Source organism: Neophocaena asiaeorientalis, unplaced genomic scaffold (assembly GCF_003031525.2).
Source record: "Neophocaena asiaeorientalis asiaeorientalis breed wild unplaced genomic scaffold, Neophocaena_asiaeorientalis_V1.1 scaffold429, whole genome shotgun sequence".
Lineage (NCBI taxonomy): Eukaryota > Metazoa > Chordata > Mammalia > Artiodactyla > Phocoenidae > Neophocaena > Neophocaena asiaeorientalis.
Genome location: NW_020173550.1, coordinates 3,694,431 through 3,714,105, shown reverse-complemented (window position 1 = coordinate 3,714,105; position 19,675 = coordinate 3,694,431). Strand labels below are relative to the sequence as shown.

The following is a 19,675-nucleotide window of genomic DNA, read 5'->3' as shown; positions in this document are numbered from 1 at the left end:
CAAGCCACAAGGCAGCTTTGAGAAGCACACTGTTGGCCTTTGGTAAAAGTGCAAAGCAGGAAGTTTACCTACAGCCTTCTCCACTCTCTGATCAGCACCACTGCCCACCTCCTGGCACCACTGCCCATGGCTGGTTCTCAAGCCTGACCTCAACCCTGACTCCCCACCCTCACTAAAGTCTTTGGTGGTTATGCTGAAAGCAGGCGCTCTGGCCTCCCAAACTGTGATGAGTCAAGAGCTGTCCCTGGCTTTTCAAAGGGGTCCGAGATCCCCCAGCCCCATTCTCAACTCCAGAATAGGTCTAGTTCCTGGTTTAAGCTGTGCTCTTTAGGAAGTATGTGTGGATTCTGGTCCCCCTCGGGGTCTTCCGTGTAGAGGAACCCTGATTAAGCCTCCATAAAGGGATGAGAGAGGGAAAACAGGCATGAGCGTGCCAGGCACCAGGGCTGGGCATCCCAGGTGCTGGCAGCCTCTCACACTCATGATCCCACAAGGATAGAAGAGCTGCCACCCTCCCCAGCAGAGCGAGCAGAGCCATGGAGGCTCCCAGCCCTGCCCCATCATCTCTCGTGACCATCCCCGGCCACCTGCTTCCATTTTGATAAGAGGGCTGAGGGGCACTTTCCATTGAAGCCATAGATCCTGGTCCTTAGTGCACCAGACTGCAGGAAGCACAAGCCCCATGAACTAGGTTCCTTTTCTCCATCCACTTCCCTCTTATTCCAACATTCCCACCAAAGAGCCCACAACACTTCAAAGATCAAGGCTTTATTCTCTGTAGCTCCAGTGTCACAACTGTAGCAGCATATCAGAAATATCCCCACACAGAAACACACATTTCTCCCCTTCTTCCAGGAACTGGTGACAATCAAGAGGCAGAAACCATGATATTTACGACAGGAATTTAAGAAAGGACACTGGCCCACCCTAGCAACATACATCGTGCGTCTCGCAGGTGGGAAGCAGCAGTACATTTGTAACGAACAAGCACATCATCCTTAAATAAAGTGAAATAAAACCTTAATGGTATAACAACGTGTCGCCAGTGCAGCCTCAGGAGGGGACTTTGGAGGACAGCTCTTGGAACAAGACATCAGCATTTAAAAACAAAAGGAACCCCACAAAAGGATGCAGGCCAGTATCTAGCGAGTTTCGATTCAAAGTTAAGAAAAAAAAAAAAGTCATGGATTGAAGATTTATCCCATTTGGAAAAAAATCCATTTTTTAATTCTAAAAAGTAAAACTCAGATGTATGAGGGGTTGGATCACAAATCATGGTCTGGACAGAAGTCACTGTTATTGAGTATTGTACTCAAGTGGCATTGCTGGGCGGCAGATGGCACCCCAATGACACCAAAGACACCAGTGACCAAGTTTGTGCCGTGACTGACCACATCAGGTTGGTCATCGCCAGGGCTGGGGGATGGGGAGAACATGTTCCTATTTCGTTCTTGGCCAAGTCAAAGTCACAGTCAACTGGGCCGCGGTCTGCACGGGGCAGCAAGACAAGCTTTGGAGCTCAGGGTGAGGCGGGGGGCGGTGGTTACCTCCCCCCAAATTCATGACCACTTCTATTTGTTTAGCGCTTCACAACTTTCAAAGCTTTCTCAGATACGTCGCTCGTTCCGCCTCTGGAAGACCCAGTGGGGAAGGCAGGACAGGCGGCATCACCCCCATTTCCCAGCCGATCCCTACACGCTGGGAAAGGAAAGCCAGGATCAGACCTTCCAACTCTGAAATCTGGAGACTCTATCTCTCCTGACCCAAAGGAGTTCTCCCAGAGAAGTGAGCCGTTTCTTTCCTCAATACCATCGAAAACAAAATCCCATAAGAAATAAGGAATATTTTGCAGCAGTGTGGTGTATCTGAAGTGGACAAAAAGGGGTGGTTGGATCATTATTTTAGAATTCGATCTAGATTTTCTTCCATTTGCAAAATGTAACTCTGATGGCGTATATGTTTAGAGAGATGTCAACACTTCCCCCAGCAGTTTGGTCTCCGTGGGCTTTTGGCATCCCTGAGTGGGGATGCAACTGGAACGGAGTGGGGAAGCTCGCTGCAACTGATTTCCACCGGGGCATGGGGGTGGGCTAACTCCGAGGTGGGACAGGTCAGCAGGCAGGCGCCCCAGCCCAGGAGAAGACCCTGCTCATCGGGGCACGTGTGGGAGCTGCCTGACGTGGGTTTCTGCTGTCCTTGACCTGCAAACTACTCCCAGAGGCACAGCACACGAAGTTCTGAGATGCAAAAGTCCCAGCACCACCTGAGTTCATCCCAGGAGTCACGGCATCCGAAGGAGCCCAGGTCTGAGCCTCGGTGAGAATGCAAGACATGGACCGTGCCTGAGGTGAAGGGCGAAAGGCGAAGGGCAAAGGGTCAAGGTCAGGACCAGGCCGACCATAATGAAGACACACACGTACTTCCTGCTCATTTTGAAAGACAGCTCTAAAGGAAACTGTGAAGCCACTGGGTCTTCCCTCGGAGAGAGGCCTGGGAAGGCTTGGCTGGAGGAAACAGGCTTGCGTTTGCTCTCAGGGATAATCTGGCTCAGACAGGCCATTTCAGGAAACAAGGCATCGTGTTCCCAGCTGGCGTGGACCAAGCAAGGCTGAAGATGGCTCGAGAGGCGTCCTGACTGAGCACGAGGGCCCGGGTCCCTTGCGCAGCGGGGCTGGGGAGCCTGGCCTGTCCCTGCATGGTGAGAGGCTCTTAAGGTGGAAATCTGTGATGGGCAGGTGTACAGACAAATGCCGTGGATATGCTTGCTGTGTTTTTTAAAACCCCTAAAACCGCACAGGGAAACACAGGAGATCGGGAGATTGAGTCAAACACACACACAGACAAGAATACCTGAAGTGCCTGGGTTAAAAGACTGTTGGAGAATTAAGTCCTAGGATCAAGGTAGGATTTATCACACATGCCCGCCCAACAAGTGGCCAAGCGTTGGCATTTCAAGGGCTTTTAAGTGCTGGCCCTGCGAGGCATACATTCACGTCACCCACAAGGGAAGGAAATGGTTTCAGTAAGTGTAAGACCAGCCACCCTAATTCCACTGGGGCCGCTGTGCTCCAGTGTGAGCCGTGCTGCTGCCCAGTACGTGTGCGTGCGGGCGAGCACACAGCAAGAGGAAAAGCCCCAGGGCCAGATCTTTGGTCCTGGAATTTCTAGGAAAAGACCAAGGGAAAAGGCACATGAAGGTAACTGATTAAGAAAAAAAAAAAAAAAAAAAGTAGCTAAAAGTATTACATCATTATTTTGACTTGTTTTTCAACGTACCATTTTCCCCTATGAAAAGAAAATTCAAAATATAAACCTTATATTTATTATTTTACATTCAAGTGGAACTTCCATCTGGGGGGGCTCAACACAATTTTAGGCCACGTGGAGCAACGTATTACTTTGGTGCCTTTTGACTTAACCCGATGGAAGAATTCAGCTGTTTTTTTTTTTTTTTAAACAGCTTTATATTCCCAGCTGTAACACTTGCTTGTACACACACACAGGCACACACGCAAATCCCAAAACTTCTACATAGAAAAATAAAGGATAAACATTATCCATCTATGTGATACTGTGTACTGGAACTTCTATATACATAATTTTTTTTTCCTCTTTAATGTTTTCAGTCACTGCACATTTTCTTCCCTCCTGGGTGATCTACGTACGATTCTAGGGGAGGAGATGCTATACTGAAGCAGAAAGGCTACATCGCTCTTGGGGGCAGGGTGGGGGAGGAAGAGAAAAAGCACTTTCTCGCTCCCCTGTCTGTCTTTCGACACGTTCTACCACCTGGGATGTCCCTGCGGACGGACGGCCGTCGTGTGAGCGGCTGTCCCGTCCTCTCCTCTCTCTAAGGCGTCAAAGAGCAGATCCTGCCAACACCCTGCCCCAGGAATCTTGGTGTGAGGGCAGGGGAAGGGCAGCAGTCAGGGAAAGTCTTTGCACCATCGAAGATTCTGGCATCACTTCCCACAGCCCGTTCCTTTAGTACGGAGTTCGATTCTCTAGCTTGTGCTTGGTGAGGAAGTACTTGAAGAACTCGTAGACGGACCAGGAGATGGCAGTGGACGGCATCTGGTAGATGACGCGGGCCTGCACGCCCTTGAAGTAGCCCGGCAGGCCGTTGAGCTGGTACACCGTCCGGAAGGCGTTGGCCATGCCCGACAGCCGGCCGCTGACGTTGGCCAGGTTGAGGGCCATGTTCTCCTGAGTGTTGAGGAGGGTTTTACAAACGTCCAGAGGGGTGGTAGCGGCTGCAGCCAGGGCCCCGGCCAGCCCGCCTGAGATGATGTGGGACTGCGGGTTGTAGCCCCGGTACGGGTTGATCTGCTCCTGCAGGAACTCATAGGTGATGAAGTGGATGGACTGGAAGGGAACGTTCATGGTCAGCTGCGTGGTGTAACTCCGGTAGAAGGCCCCCAAGCCCTCCGTCCCCCACACGGTCCGGATGCAGCTGAGGGCCGACCGGTGCGGCGAGTCGTACATCTGCAAGCGCTGCTTCACAACTGTGGGCGGGTCCCGGGTGGTTGGGTTTAGCCCCACCCCAGGTCGGAGTGAGATGGGAAGCCAAGCCATAAAGAGAAACAAGCAAGTTTAGACACATGGGTAACAGGGCACAGAGAGCTAGCACACACCCAGCCCCAGCCCGAGAAACCACCGAGGGCCAGCTCCAGGGCATCCCGTTTAAACACTTGCCTCCGGGATCCAGGGCCAGGAGGTGGCTGTTTCCTGACGTTTCTCCTGCCTGCCTCTTGGTTGACATGGCCCCCAAACCAGGCAGCCACTTCAGACGAGACTCCCCAAGCGGAGCCCCCAGGCCCTAGCTGCCTCGGGCTTCACACACGCTGAGAAATCTAAACCCTGCTCCTGGCTCCTCGGCCCTCCGTCCCAGTACGTCTATTGGACACGTGTCCCGTCTTTTATTCTCAGTGGTCTGTACCTCTGACAGTGTTTTTAGCTTCTGGGTCTCAGTGCTCTTGGAAGAGACACTAGAATGATATCAGCCCAAGCTCAATGGCAAACTCCAGTGAGGACCCTGGCTTTATTAATACAAAAGTAACTGGTGGGTCAAAGGACATGGGGCAAATACTTAGAATTTTAATTGTCCCCATGCATTGCAAGATAAACACATACAGTGTGCTTTACTTTTAAAGAAATAAAGTCCTTAAAATGATATAATGTCAAGGAGAGAAGGGTGGAGTTGAACCTCATTTTTCTCTCCTTCAAAAAAAGTAGAAATAAAATTCTTGCCTGGTTGACACGGGCTAACTTACTGCTCATTGATATGAATTGCCTTAAACACACAGAAAAAGCAGCCCACCTCCCAATCTGACCCATACATCCCTGAAAGTCAGAACAAGTTTCCTATCTGCTAAGGCATGGGAGGCAGCTGACAGCAAATAAATTGTAACCTTAGAAGACAAAACCAGACAAACTTATAATGCAAGATTTAAAATGCTGCATTTTTTAACCTCTGATTCTCCCTTCTGGCAAGGGACCATTTTCAGATAGAGGAGGAAAAGGGAGAGAGTCCTACATCTCACACAGAGAATAACCCAGCTGAAGGTATGACCAGCACCGGGTCCAAAACCTCCTCACCATTCAGACCCAAGTTGGCTGAGGACGCGAGGATATTGAAAAAGCTGACAGAACTCGTCTGTACAGCTAAGAATTGCTTTATAATGCTCCCAAAATTCCAAAGGAAAAAAAAAAGAAGGTAATGTGGGAGAAGACAGTTACAACAAAACGGCCAAATATTAATTTACGAAGTAGAGCGATACACACATGGGGGCTCACCACACTCTTCTCCCTACATTCGCCTGTTTGAGAATTTCCATAATAATTTCCAATTTCTTTTAAAAAAGCAAATTGAACATAAGCCCATAAGCCCTAATGAATGGCCTCTGACAGGTTCCTTCTAAATTCGTCTATGGTTGATAATGGTTAACAAGGGCCCAGTGGGGTGTGTTGTGTGTACACACATAGTTTCAGAGTAGTGCAAAAGCACACAAAAGAACTGGCAGGAGGGCCTGTTAAGCAGATATCCTGTCTTTACCCCCAGAGATTCTGGTTTAGTAGGTCTGGGGTGGAACCTGAGAATCACCATGCTTAACATGCTCCCAGGAGACACTGATGCTACTGGCCTGTGTAGCTCTGTTTAAGCGAACAGGAATCCCAGAGCTCAAATGCTCACGTGCCTTCTCGAGGCCTTTGAGAACATGGTACAAATTCTCCTGCTTATTCCGACTGGGGACCAGGAGTTCCCTTGCCAGACCTTCTGTCCCCACCCCCCAACTTTGCTCCGGCCCCTCTGCGCATCCCCTACTGCCACTCCCTGGGACCATGAAACATTACCTTCTGCTGGATTCATTACCGCATCGTGGAGCAGGGTGGCCATACTCCCAGCTATCCCTGCAAAACAAACTCCAGAAAATTACCCTCTGGGACCAGGGGTTCTGAGGAAGTTCCTGGAACTCTGGACCTTGCATTCTAAGAAGCAAAACTCACTACCAACTCCACCCAGGTGAGCACTGACTCTTAAAACCCTAAAGTGATCATGGAAAATACTGGATAAAAATGAGGAAGGTAACACAGGCACCGTTACTCACATTTCAATACTGCAGAACCTCATTTTCCGTAGGAAAAGGCTAGACCCGCCAACACGGGATGCTACCAGAAAACACACTTGGTGGCTTTTTCCACCACAGAGATTTTAATTCTCTCTCATCTCTGGCCTTTGTCTACAGATTAACCCACTCTGCCCTTACGCTGGGGGCAATGGAAGGGGATGATACCATGTATACAGCAGAGACGGGGGTGGTGGTGGTGGTGGTGGTGGAATCTTTAAAAAAATTCCTTAATAAAATCCAGGCATTTTTTAAAGCAAATGGCCAAGGGCAAAGGGCGTCAGGGAGATCTGCATATGGCAGGTTTCCAGGGTGAGTCTGCAAAGTGATGACGTGTCTCAGAAATGGCCGAGCCCATCTGAGGGTCTCCTCTGGCCTGGCTTCAAGAACCAGGAACTTCGAAAGCCAGATTCCAGCCTGGAATTTTGCTTTTGGCTCTGGGTTTCCTCCCTCTGTGGGTGACACTGCCCAGTAATTAAGATAACTGCTAAAAGGTGGGAAGAATGAGGGACACAGGCTAAGGCTTCACAAATGCATATATATCCCCCTCCCTCCCTCCCTCCCACACGCTTAGGATCATCCCCAGAAAGGTCAAAACGCGACCAAAGCACACACCACAGTGAAGCAATAACAGTGCTGGGTAGAACTTGACATAAACTGGGCTCCGTTCAAACCGCCTTCAAGGGGCTCAGAGACCAAGGAGCTAAAAAGGCAGTTTCAGCAAAAGGAGGGCCCTGAGGCCACGAACTTGAGGACAGCATCAAGAGTGCAGATCTTGGTGACGGTCCGGACAAATGCAACTAGGGGCCGATTTTGAAAAAGCAAAACCAATGTCTGCAAACCAGCCAGGTTGGAGTCATTATTACCAGGGTTTGCTGATGGGAGGGATGCTTTCTGGTTCTGAGTAGAACAAAAAAGAGAAGGGGTAGAAAGTTGTTGCCAGTCACATCTACCTCTCTGTTGCTGAAAAATAAATTTGTTAAAGTAACTTCTCCTTATGCCACTAGCCAGAGTCTCACTCCAAACCCAAACAGAAACCAACAAAAGCCAAACCCACAGGAGGCGAAAATAACCACTTGGCAGGGCCCAGTAAGACAAGCCTATAAAACAGTTGCCTGCGGCCAGCTCAGGCCACCCCCCCCACCCTCCTGGTTCCCTCGAAACAACAAAAGGAAACGATTTCAGCCCTTGCTTGCAGAGAGATGCAACAGACGGAAGAGAATGGGGGCGAAATTCCCAAATCCCCAGAAGCTTAGGTGGGAAAGGTCCTCTGTGCAGGAGCAAATCCTTTGTCAGCCATAAAACTTCTTGACCTTTTAAAGCTTAGTTAGATCTTGACGTTGTAGAGACCTGTTGGGCCAGTTTTTAAATAGTCTCAAAGAAGCTGTCCAGATAACCTTTTTTTTTTTTTTTTTTTTTTGGAATCCAGCATTCAAAAGTTTTGTTTCTATTCAGGGTTGTTTGTTTTTTTGTTTCTTTTTCTCTCCCCTAGATCTGATCATTAATTGCTTTTGAATTTTTTTTTTTAAAAAAAAGCAAAAAGGCAAAACCCACTCAACAATAAAACACCTCTGTCACTGATTCTCCCTGGGCTTCAGAGAGCGAAGGAGGGGAATGAAAAAAAGCGCGTGCGCGTGTGTGCGTGCGTGTGTTTGGGTGTGCGTGCACACACAGATCTAGAGTCCTTGATTCATGAGCAAAGCGTGGCGGAGATGAGGCATCAGGCTGCTGGGTCACAGGGAGGAGAACCCTGGGGAAGGGTCTGTTGAAGGAGAGACCTTTCTAACTCCAGACAAATGCTTGCAAATACCGTTGGCTAGGTGGCTGTTCCCTTGGTGGTGGAAAACGGCATTTAAAGTCCTTTTCATGTTTTCGTAGCAGGCAAAATACAGGGCGTGGGCCGGCCCTGCGCCCATCACCATCACGTTGAGGCCTCGCAAGGGTCTCCAGAAGCCTTCAGTCCGTATGATTTTCTTGAGGGCTCCGTAGACACTTGTGTAATGGGCCTTGGGATCTGGATTCAAACTCTGCATTCGTGTCTGGGGGAGGGCGAGAAAAGAAAAGAGTGGGGTTAATGAGGCTGGTCAGGAGCGAAAGGAAGACCCAGGGAGAGAGTGAGAACGTAACAGGCCATTTTTATAGATTCACAGGATTTCTGGGTGAAGAAAACTTTTATTCTTCTCCTTTCTGGAGTAATCCCCCACCCCTACATACACACACACACACACACACACACGTTCACATGGATTTCATTATGCCCAGCAAAGGCGGGAAAAATGAGGGGCAGGATTTGGAGTAGGAACACCTGCCCGGCCACTGGGAAGCTGTGTGACTTCTGATGAATCCCTTAACCTCTCTGGGCCTCAAGATTTGGCACCAGAGACCAGTTTCCTCATTTCTATTATTATTACATTGTAATTATTGTAATTACATTGTAATTATTTTAAAATTATTTTACATTGTAAAAAATAATTCTACAACTCACCGTAATGCAGAACCAGTGGGAGCCCTGAGCTCGTTTTCCTGTAACTAGATGGTCCCATCTGGGGGTGATGAGACCACCTCAGCCCCACCTCAGATCATCAGGCATTAGATCCTCATAAGGAGCGCGCAACCTAGGTCCCTCGCACGTGCAGTTCACACGGAGGGGTCGCACTCCTATGAGAATCTAATGCCGCTGCTGATCTGACAGGAGGTGGAGCTCAGGCGGTAACGCAAGCGATGGGAAGTGGCTGTAAATACAGATGGAGCTTCACTCACTCACCTGCTGCTCACCTCCTGCTGTGTGGCCCAGGGGGTAGGGACCCCTGAAATAGAAGTATCATTATTATCCAGGGGTTCCCACTCCGGTTCTAAAGTCTTCTGTGCCCTCACTTATCTGAGACCTCTGTGTTGTGGAAGCTCCATTCAGCCCCAACCATAAATCTCCCTGGAATCCTCCATCACCCACCCCCTCATCTCCTCTAAATACATTTTACATTTCGTCTATACAAGTTAGCACCGAAATATATGGTCTTGTTCTCAATTTCTTCCTATGTATGGTCTTGCCCCCTGGAGGCAAAGACCAACTTTCCCCATCTCTGTCATCCCCATCACACTCCCCAGGCACTTGAGTAGGTGTAATGGTGAATCTTATATGCCAACAACCTGGCAAGGCCACGGTACCCATGCTGGCTCCAATTATGGCCAAACACTAGTCTACATGTTGCTGTGAATGCATTTTATAGATGAGATTACCATTTAAAGTCAGTAGACTTTGAGTAAAGCAGATTACCCTCCATTGTGTGGGTGGGCCTCGTCCAATCAGGTGAAGGCATGAAGAGAAAAGAAACTAATGTCCCCCAAAGAAGAAAGAATTCTCCCTCCAGTCTTTGGTTGTAACATCAACTCTTCCCTGGGTCTCCAGCTGGCCTGGCCTGAAGATTTTGGACTTGCCAGTCTCCACAATCATGTGAACCAATTCTCTCTCTCTCTCTCTCTCTCACACACACACACACACACACACACACACACACACACACACACACACACACATTATTGGCTCTGTTTCTCTGAAGAGCCCTGACCAGTACAGTAAATAAGAAATATTTGTGGGTAAATGTACCGCACTGGCTCAGTCCTGCAAAAGCAGCATTGCCTCCTCCACTCCCCTCCACCCAACACACACAGTCTAGAGCAGAGGGTCTCCAAACTTTTGTAGAAATACCCTTTTACCTCTAAACAAAATCATAAAAGATACTAACATATAAAATAAAAGAGCTTCTCTGACTGGAAATGGGACAAAAAGTTCTGGCCCTCCTCTCACTCCTCAAGGCAGAAATCCCCCCGACCAGGAACCCCAGGGCTCAGAGGAACAGCATGAAAACCAAATTAGTGGTGGTTTTATTTTTTGGCCCTGCGGCGCAGCACGCGGAATCTTAGTTCCTTGACCAGGGATCGAACCCATGCCTCCTGAACTGGAAACGTGGAGCCTTAACCACTGGACCACCAGGGAAGTCCCAGGACACCTTTAATGCTTTAAAAAAAAAAAAAAAGTAAAGACTACTTCTGACTATAAAATTGGTCTTTAAGTTCAATTTAGCTTTATTAAATACTACTTTCCCCTCTCTTCTTCTACCACAGACTGGTGAAGCCGCCAGACACCTGGGTCCCACATTCCCAGGGGGGGAATGGACAGGGTCAGTGTCCCTGTACCTTTTTGTTTAAGTGCTTTCTATTCCAACCCGTTTCAAAAGGATTTTAGGCAACTTGATAATAGAGGACACATTATAAGCAAACAAGACCAAAGGAAGAAGTGGGTGAGTGTGCCAACCAGAAGGGTCGCTGACTCGTGGCTACAAAACCTGTGCTTTGTTCCTAAGGGCACTGCTGGCCAGAGAAAATAAAGTACACGAAATGCAAAGTGCTCCCTTTGGAAGAGACAAAACTGGTGCTCCAGGGACGGCAGAGGTTCTCTAGCACTAAATTCTAATGGATATTTGAAGTTGCTCAAGCTTTAGAGCAAATGAAGCTTCATATTTCGCCTGGCTTTCTCTTATCACTGCCCCCGATAAAAATCAGGAGCCTGACGCAGGAGGTGGTACAACCAGGTGGCCGAGAAGGCAAGTTCTGCTATCCGACAGAACTGATTCCATCACTTATGGTGTGACCCTGGACAAGGCAGTTAACCTAAGTTTCAGCTTCCTCTTTTGAGAGAAGAAGTGAGAAAATTAAATGTCTATTACTATCCTTACGGTTAATAACAATAAAGGATTCATCAAGAGGCTAAGTAATATGGTTCTAGTACCTGGCCTTCCAGACCGTTCTAAGCTCCGTGGAGCAGGGGTTGTTGTGTCTGTCTGAGTCACAGCACATCTCCAATGCCTATTACAGTGTCTAACTCACAGTGGGGGACCAATAAATGTTTGTTGAATGAACGGATACGCAAACACACACACATGCAACTTAGGGTACCAACGAGGGTGAAGCCGTGCTATGTCCCTTATTCACCTCCCCTAAGTATAAGCATGCTTTCCTGTAATTACCTGTCCCTCCATCACCCTTTATATCTAGAGCGCTCCTTATTGATGAAAAGTTCACATTTGGCTGCATTTCTCAAGCCCAGAGTGTGAGTCTCTGAGCCACAAGAGGACCAGAGGCAGCCTGTCCCTGGGGGCCTAGCTGGGGCCTGTCACTAAGAAGTGGCTCCTGCCAGGCCCATTCCCAGAGGAGAGACCCGCCTTGGGGAAGGTCTGCAGCAGCTACCTGTGCCGCCTCCTCCCGGTTTCTGGCCTGCGGTGGCAAGACCAGCCTATGGAGGTCAGCCTTCCTCGGTCCCAGCAGCCCCTCGCAAGCAGGGGTGTGGCAGTGCAAGAAAACACACAGGACTGGAGTGAGACACTGGATCCTGGCCCTCACTGGCTCTGACAGGGCCAAGTGGCCTTGGCCGTGGCATCTCACTTCTCTGGTCCCCAGTGCCCTCAACTGTAAAGCAAAGGGGAGGATCAAAACAGCGGCTAATTATCAGAATCACTTGGGAAATGTCTAAAAATACCTGTCTGGGCACCACCCCAACACATATTGATTTAAAACTTTTTTTTTAATTGAAGTATAGTTGATTTACAGTGTCATGTTAGTTTCAGGTGTACAGCAAGGTGATTCAGTTCTCTCTCTCTCTCTCTATATATATATACACACACACACATATATGTATATACATGTATATATATGTGTGTATCTATCTATCTATCTCTATATATATTCTTTTTCAGATTCTTTTCCCTTACAGGGAACAGAATTTTATTTTCCTTATTACAAAATATTGGGTATAGTTCCCTGTGTTTTACAGGAGGTCCCTGTTGGTTATCTATTTTATACATGGTAATGTGTATATGTTACTCCCAAATTCCTAATTTACCCCACCTTTCCCCTTTGGTAACCATAACTTTGCTATGTCTGTGGGTCTATTACTGTCTTGTAAATAAGTTCACTGGTATCTTTTGTTAAAAATTTTTAGATTTCACATATAAGTGATATCATATGATTATTTGTCTTCCTCTGTCTGGCTTAGTTTTTTTTTTTAATTCCCCAGATGACCCTGATCCTCACTCACACTTTCGGAGAACTGCTAAATAAAGGCCCCTTCTAGGGCTTCCCTGGTGGCGCAGTGGTCGAGAGTCCGCCTGCCGATGCAGGGCACACGGGTTCGTGCCCCAGTCCAGGAAGATCCCACATGCCGCGGGGCGGCTGGGCCCGTGAGCCATGGCCGCTGAGCCTGCGCGTCCGGAGCCTGTGCTCTGCAACGGGAGAGGCCACAACAGTGAGAGGCCCGCGTACCGCAAAAAAAAAAATAAGAAATTAAAAAAAATAAAAAATAAAGGCCCCTTCTAGGCCCCAATGCTTTCTAATGACGTCCTTCACCCGGCCCCGGCAGTAATCAACACAGCTTTGGTCGCTTGAGGAGCGGTGAGGGCTGTCTGGGAGGGTGGTGTATGTGGAGAGACGAAGGCAGGGAGTAGTGGGCGCACGGTGGCAGGGCTTTAAAGCCGGCCAAGCCGACATCGCTGGTCTGCACCATCCCCGCTCTGGGACCTCAAGCAGGTTCCTTAATCTTGGGGTATGGAAAAATCCCCCAGAGAGCTGTTGGCAGACTGTGAGGTAACCTCAGGAAACACCTGGCTTGGAGTGCAGTCAACGATAATTGTCCCCCCTCCTACCTGCCCCCTATAGATGGGAAGGCACGGCGGGCAGGGGGCGGAGGGCCCGGGTGGTCTCTTTCTTACAAAGCTGCTCATGTCAGCCGGCTCACAGAGACTTACAAGGGAAATTTGGGGTTGAGTTCTCACCTCCCCCCTCTTTATAGAAGGGGTGAGGAAGTTGGAATAAATAAATTTTGAACCAAAACATATCATCCTATGGAAAAGGACAGCTGGACTTCAGTGGACTTCTCTGTTCTCGGGGAGGTGGGCTACCCAGGTGGGCAGGCCATATTCAGTGACCCCCGCCCGGAACAGAAGCAAGTGGTCCATGAGCGCTGAGGACCCAGGAAGCCCCCTCTCGGCCCATGTCAACCACCACGGCCAGGCTTGGGGCCAGCACCTCCTTGGTCCTGCAGCACCTTCATTTCTCCAATCTGCCTGCAGGGGGCACCCACTCGGGGTCGGGAGCCAGGAGACGAAGGGGAAATAAACAAGGAAAGTGTGAAGAGGAGAATGATACAGACTGTCAGAAAGAGCTCAGAAAAGGGGGCAGGACTGACCCATCTGTACCGTTACGTAAGGTCATGAAAGCATCCTCAGAAGGGAGCCTGAGAGAAGCTGAAGGTGGGCAGGTGAGAGTGAGGCTGCAGGGACCAGGGTTGGAGAGGAGATAATCAATAGAGTCTCTTTTTTTTCTTTTTCTGTGACACTGCCCATAAAATGTACAACCGAGGGCTGGGCATTTTCTACCTACCTGTGGACTAGAGAAGAAGAAAAAGTTAGGGGTGAGTGGGAACCACCCAAGTGTCCATCGATAGATGAATGGATAAGCAGAATGCGGTCTACCCGCACAGTGGAGTATCATTCACCTTAAAAGTGAAGGAAATTCTGACTTGTGCTATGACGTGGGTGAACCCTGAGGACGTGATGCTAAGTGAAATAAGCCAATCACAGAAAGACGCATAGTGTATGATTCCACTTATAAGAGGTCCTAGAGACCTCTAATTCATAGAGACAGAAAGTAGAATGATGGTTGCCAGGAGTTGGGGGGGGAGCGGATACGGGGAGTTACTGTTTAAAGGGTAGGATTTGGGGTTTGCAAGATGTAGAGTTCTGGGACTTCCCTGGCGGTCCAGTGGTTAAGACTCTGTGCTTCCATTGCAGGGGGCACAATCCCTGGGCCTGGTCAGGGAACTAAAATGCTGCAAGCCAACGCGGCCACAAAAAATTTTTTTAATTAAAAAAAAAAAAGATGTAGAGTTTTGTGGATGGATGATGGCGATGGTAGCACAACAGTATAAACATACTTAACGCCGCTTAACAGGACATTTAAAAATGGTTAAGATGGTACATTTGATGTTATGTGTATTTTACCACAATTTAAAAAAAAAAGGTGTGAGGGTGGAGAGAAGGAAAAAGAAAATGAATGAATGAAGATGCACAGAGAAAAAGCAGAAATTAAAATAAATAAAATAAAAAAACAAGAAAATGGAGACAGAATTTCACCAACTGCCATTCATGTCCGGAGTTTCAGTTCCTACCTACCTGTCCAGCTCTCCTGTTTATAATAAATTCCCATTCTTTCCACTTTAATTCTCCCCTCTTGGAAATTCATAATGTACATTAGCACAATAAAGACTCTGGGAAGTCCTTCAGGAAAGCAGACTGTTGAACTTTGTTTCAAGGCACTTCTTCAAGGTTTGTCTTTGGCAATGGAAGCCTCGTCTCACTGAATAATGAGTTACACCTTGCAGAACTCACTTGAGAAGACACAGCTGCCAACGGCACAGACCCTGGAAGCAGGAAGTACAGAGCTCAGCTCTAGGAGTCAGAGGGACCCCCGGAGCAGCCCCTGCAGAGCATGGGCTGCAGGGAACAGCCTGGAAGACCAGGCCTGGTGGGGGGCCGTGCGTGCGAGGCACAAATGAGCAGGACAAGCCCCGTGTGGCACGTGATGGAGCCTTTTACTCCACATCAACTCGCATAACTGCCGTTGCTCTCAAAGGGACGGGATGGAGGATAGTGCATGGGCCCCGAGATCAGGAGACCTGGATCTCTGGCCTGGTTCTGCCACTCACTGCATCACGTAAGCAATCCCCCCCACCCCACCCTACCCCCCTCCCCCAGCTCTAGAACAGTAATTCTACAGGAGGGATCCAAATTTTAAACCAACTCCATCAGCTGCCGGCAAGACCGGAATGGAGGGGTCAAGCCCCTTCCTCAAATTCTCCCCTAAGAAGACAAAACAGGACAAGCCTACCTTGTAGGTCTGTACTCTCTCTTTCTGTTTTTTCTTTTTCTTTTCTTTTCTTTTTTTTTTTACCCACACCTGCAGTGGAAGCACAGAGTCTCAACCACTAGACCACCAGGGAAGTCCTGGCCTGTTCTCGAACTGAGAGGGCGGGGAGGGAGTGGAAAATGTGTGTTCCGCCCCAGGTAAGCTCGAAGGATCGTATAACAGGAGCTGCAAGGGCTGGGCAGAGAGCACATCTAGCTTATTAGCACCTGCCTTTTCTGCTGGGAAACTGGAGCCCAGAATGGAAAAGGGACTTGCCCAAGGGCACATGGATAAGCAGTCACAGATCTGGGCCCACCAGAAAGAAGAGGGCAAGCTGAGTCTGGCAGGGAGTCCTCAGACCTCCCCAGGGATCCTGCAGAGGCCAAGCCAGCCTGGCCCCAGCCGCTGCGGCGTCACTTGGCCACTGTCCTCCCTCCTGACCTGGACACGGCTGGGGATTCCCAATCTTTCCGAATTTCTCAAAAATAAAAACCAAGTAATAAGATTAAAAAAAAAAAAAACTTCCCATGACAAGTGGCACTTTCAAGACCAGAAAAAGATAACGTGAAATCTACCCATCCATCCATTCAAATGCATTTGCCACGATCCTCCCCTGAGGCAGGTGTGATGGGGAGGGAGACAGGGAGGGGCGTGCACGGGGCTCCCAGTTCAGGGTGTGAATGAACAAACATCACATGGGCAGCCACAGCTCCCACAGAGGGAACAAGGCTGCGCTCCAGAAGGTCGCCCAGGAATCTCAGCTCCAGACTTCCTCCCAGAGAAAGGAAATAAGGTTCAAGCACCGAGAAAGTGCTAGGAAAATGCCAAACGATGTTAGCCTCTGCCGCCAGTGGCTGCTTCAGAATCACAAGCCAAGTTGGTGCGTTTAATTCCCTTCCATCTGCCAACTGCTTCCAAGTAACACTGACATCACTAAGTCGAACCACAGTAAAATGCCTAGGCTGGACCGCAGGGCCTGCCCCCAGCCCCCTCCCTATTTTCCAAACCCCACAGCCACGCACCCATGGGTGCAAGGCCTCCCTGGCAGCGCATTTCCACCCGCAGCCCATCCCCGACACTGTATGCAGCTGCACCGGGGTCTGTCTGCTGCTCACGCTACAGGTCCCGTGCACAGCCGCCCAGAGGAGAGACGGCCGCCCAAGAACCGGTGCACACGCAGGCCAGGAGGGAGAGGCTTTTTTTGGCACAGTGCTTTGTGGGGAAAGGACTGCCTTCCGGAGCAAAGCCACAGACCTCATCGAGGGCTTGGAAAGCCCTCATCACACCTTCCAGAAGCCTTAGGAGGGACATACAACAGACGAAGAAACCCAAACCACATCAAGGGAGCCAACGCACAGTAAACCTTTCAGCGCTCTGAGTTCAAAACGGCCAGCATCTTGACTCAGACAGAACTCGCAAACTCATCGTGCTCACGACAGGGGATGGACTCCTGGTGGTGCTTCCAACGATCACGCCCTGGCCCTTTGAAAGCACGTGCGGAAATCATAAAAAAGGAGGCACGAGGACAGCGTATAGCATCACCTCCGCACCACGTTAACCAGGAACGGAGCAATGCAGAAAATCCTCAAGGGGAACCATGCCGTTCGCAGTGCTCTGAGGCACATCGAAGTGTATTCCCAGGTTCAAAATTCCAAATCGTGTCTTTTTACATCTCCCAAGTTGGCAAAAGTATATGCATAAGGAGAATATACTGTGTCTCTGATTTTTAATCAGAAGGAAAATTTAGGAGCCAGCAAGAGAAAATGAGTCCTCAAAAGCAGTCCTTGCCTCTCCCCACCCGCAAAAAAGGGGGGTCTGTTGGGAGAATGGCTGTACGTTGGAGCAGGAAGACGGGTGCTGCACAGGAGGACCAGGCCTTTGCATTCTGAAAGCCCCTGTTGAGAACCCCTATATGAAAGCAGCCAAAGGGCCAGCTCTTGGAGAACCAGGCAGAAAAGGTGAACAGAAAAGAGATGAGAGGGGGGCTTCCCTGGTGGCACAGCGGTTGAGAGTCCGCCTGCCGATGCAGGGGACACGGGGTCGTGCCCCGGTCCGGGAAGATCCCACATGCCACGGAGCGGCTGGGCCCGTGAGCCATACAGAAGCCCCAGACCTCCCAGGGTTTTCAGGCGGCCCCGATGTTGGGGGAGGGTGGGAGGAAGTGGGTTCACACATGGGAGAGCAAACCTTCAAGCCTGCTCTGCCTTTTCACTTATTTCCCATGGGGTCCAATGTTCACAAAAGTCACATTTGCTCTTCTCATCAGACCAGCCACCGTCAGACGTTCCTGATTCCCTGCTGCCTCGGTGGTGCTGGGCCTGGACTGCAAAGGATCCCTGCCATCTGTCATTCATGCTCTCCGGATGCAACCCTGAAACCTTCAGGCCCATTAAGGGTGTGCTTAGGGGGCATTGCTATTTCTAGGGACAAAAGGACTAAGTGATGACATCACTTATATGTGGAATCTAAGAAATAGTACAAGTGAATTTATTTGCAAAACAGAAACTGACTCACAGACATAGAAAACAAACTTATGGTTACCAAAGGGGAAAGGGGAAAAGAGGGATAAATAGCAGTATGGGATTAACAGATACACACTACTATATATCAAATAGATAAACAACAAGGACAGGGAACTATATTCAATATCATGTAATAACCTGTATAATGGAAAAGAATCTGAAAAAATATATATAAAAATATATATATTGCTGTACACCTGAAACTAACACAATATTGTAAATCAACTATACTTCAATTTTTTTTTTTTTTTTTCAAAAAGGACTAAGTGAAGAGCTTCCACGATGCAGTCAGTAGAAAACACATATTCCACCAAGACAACCCAAACCAAGTTCCTCAGCCTCCCAGGGAAAAAGCCACAGCACCAAACACCACTTCTCCTGGGAACAGGCCACAGACCCCAGAGCATATCCAACCCAGAAAGGGTGGCAGAAAAGGGCCATTTGAGCTGCACCTGGAAAGGGGGATGGTATTTCAACCGGCAAGAAATGGAGCTGTCATTACAGTCCCTTCCACACTATTTGCCTTTTTGACTAGGTGCACGTGTGACTTTGATTAAAAAAAAAGCAAACAGAGCAGAGAAAGGAAGAGAACATTCGGGCTGAGGGGGATGTGAATGTGCTGGTGGGTCTGGGAAACGGAGGAGGTTCTGGCTGGAGCGCGTATGTGCAGGGGATGCAGCGGTAAGGTGTGCATGGAGAGGGAGGGCGGCTGAACTCCAGGAGGCTCAGTCTGAATAGGTTGCTAAGGTGTTTGGAATTTACTTTACAGTCAAGTGTTCTCCATGGTTACGCCCCACACCTGACAAAGCAGCTACAAAGAGCAGCACGGTAAGCAAGAAGGCTGGGATCTCCTGCATCTGGGAGGAGGGACCAGGCCTGTGCAACAGAAGCCCTCCCCATGGGGTCCCATTACGGGCCAGCGGCTGGCTCCCAAACTGCAAGGTCACTGTAACAGCACAGCCACGGAGTCTGCCTTCCCACCCACAGGCAGCAGCTCACAGCCTCGTCGCCTGTGGCTCCAAGGATGCCATTCCCACATTGCTTCATCATAGGAGCCAAACCTGCTCACTCCTCCCCTTCTCTAGAAAATTCTATAGCAGGAGGGAGGGATGAAAGAATCCGTACCTGGCTCAGGCCCCAGGTACCTAGGACACACTCAGAGTACCTAGTTGGTGGCCCGCCCAAAGGATTAAATGATCTCTGCTCTACAGGTGGGCAAATTCCCAAGATTCCAGGTAACAGAGTTGGAATTTCATGGGTGGGATTGGAGACCTCATTGGGAGACAGAGAGGGCGGGAGAGCACTGGGTGGAGGGGAAGCCTGGACCACTGGTCACTCTGACCCACCTTGCTTGGCTCCAGTAAGACGAGCCAGGGCTGGACTCCTCTGTTCAAGTCCCACATCTAGCATGAAGGACTATGTGGCCTGAGGCAAACTGCCTTACTTCTCTGAGCCCCAATGCCAATACTCACAAAATAAATACAATAAATAAATAGGGCTTCCCTGGTGGTGCAGTGATTGAGAGTCCGCCTGCCGATGCAGGGGACACGGGTTCGTGCCCCGGTCCGGGAA

At 49.3% G+C, this 19,675-nt stretch overlaps 1 protein-coding gene across 6 annotated transcripts in view; it reads right to left on the bottom strand.

Moving 5' to 3' along the window:
* Positions 1-752: 752 nt before the first annotated feature.
* Positions 753-19,675, bottom strand: part of SLC25A37 (solute carrier family 25 member 37) — a 43,407-nt gene continuing 24,484 nt past the window's right edge. For 2 of the 6 annotated variants that reach the window (XM_024747678.1, XM_024747679.1), the window contains 3 exons: positions 8,437-8,665; positions 6,355-6,411; positions 753-4,505 (listed from right to left, as the gene is read on the bottom strand). In XM_024747678.1, coding sequence (XP_024603446.1) covers positions 3,985-4,505; positions 6,355-6,411; positions 8,437-8,665 — 807 coding nt within the window. In that variant the 3' untranslated portion in view covers positions 753-3,984. Of the gene's footprint in view, positions 4,506-6,354; positions 6,412-7,241; positions 8,365-8,436; positions 8,666-9,390; positions 9,434-12,717; positions 12,848-19,675 lie in introns of those variants that run through there. The other 4 variants (XM_024747680.1, XM_024747681.1, XM_024747683.1 and 1 more) reach the window with 4 other exon arrangements.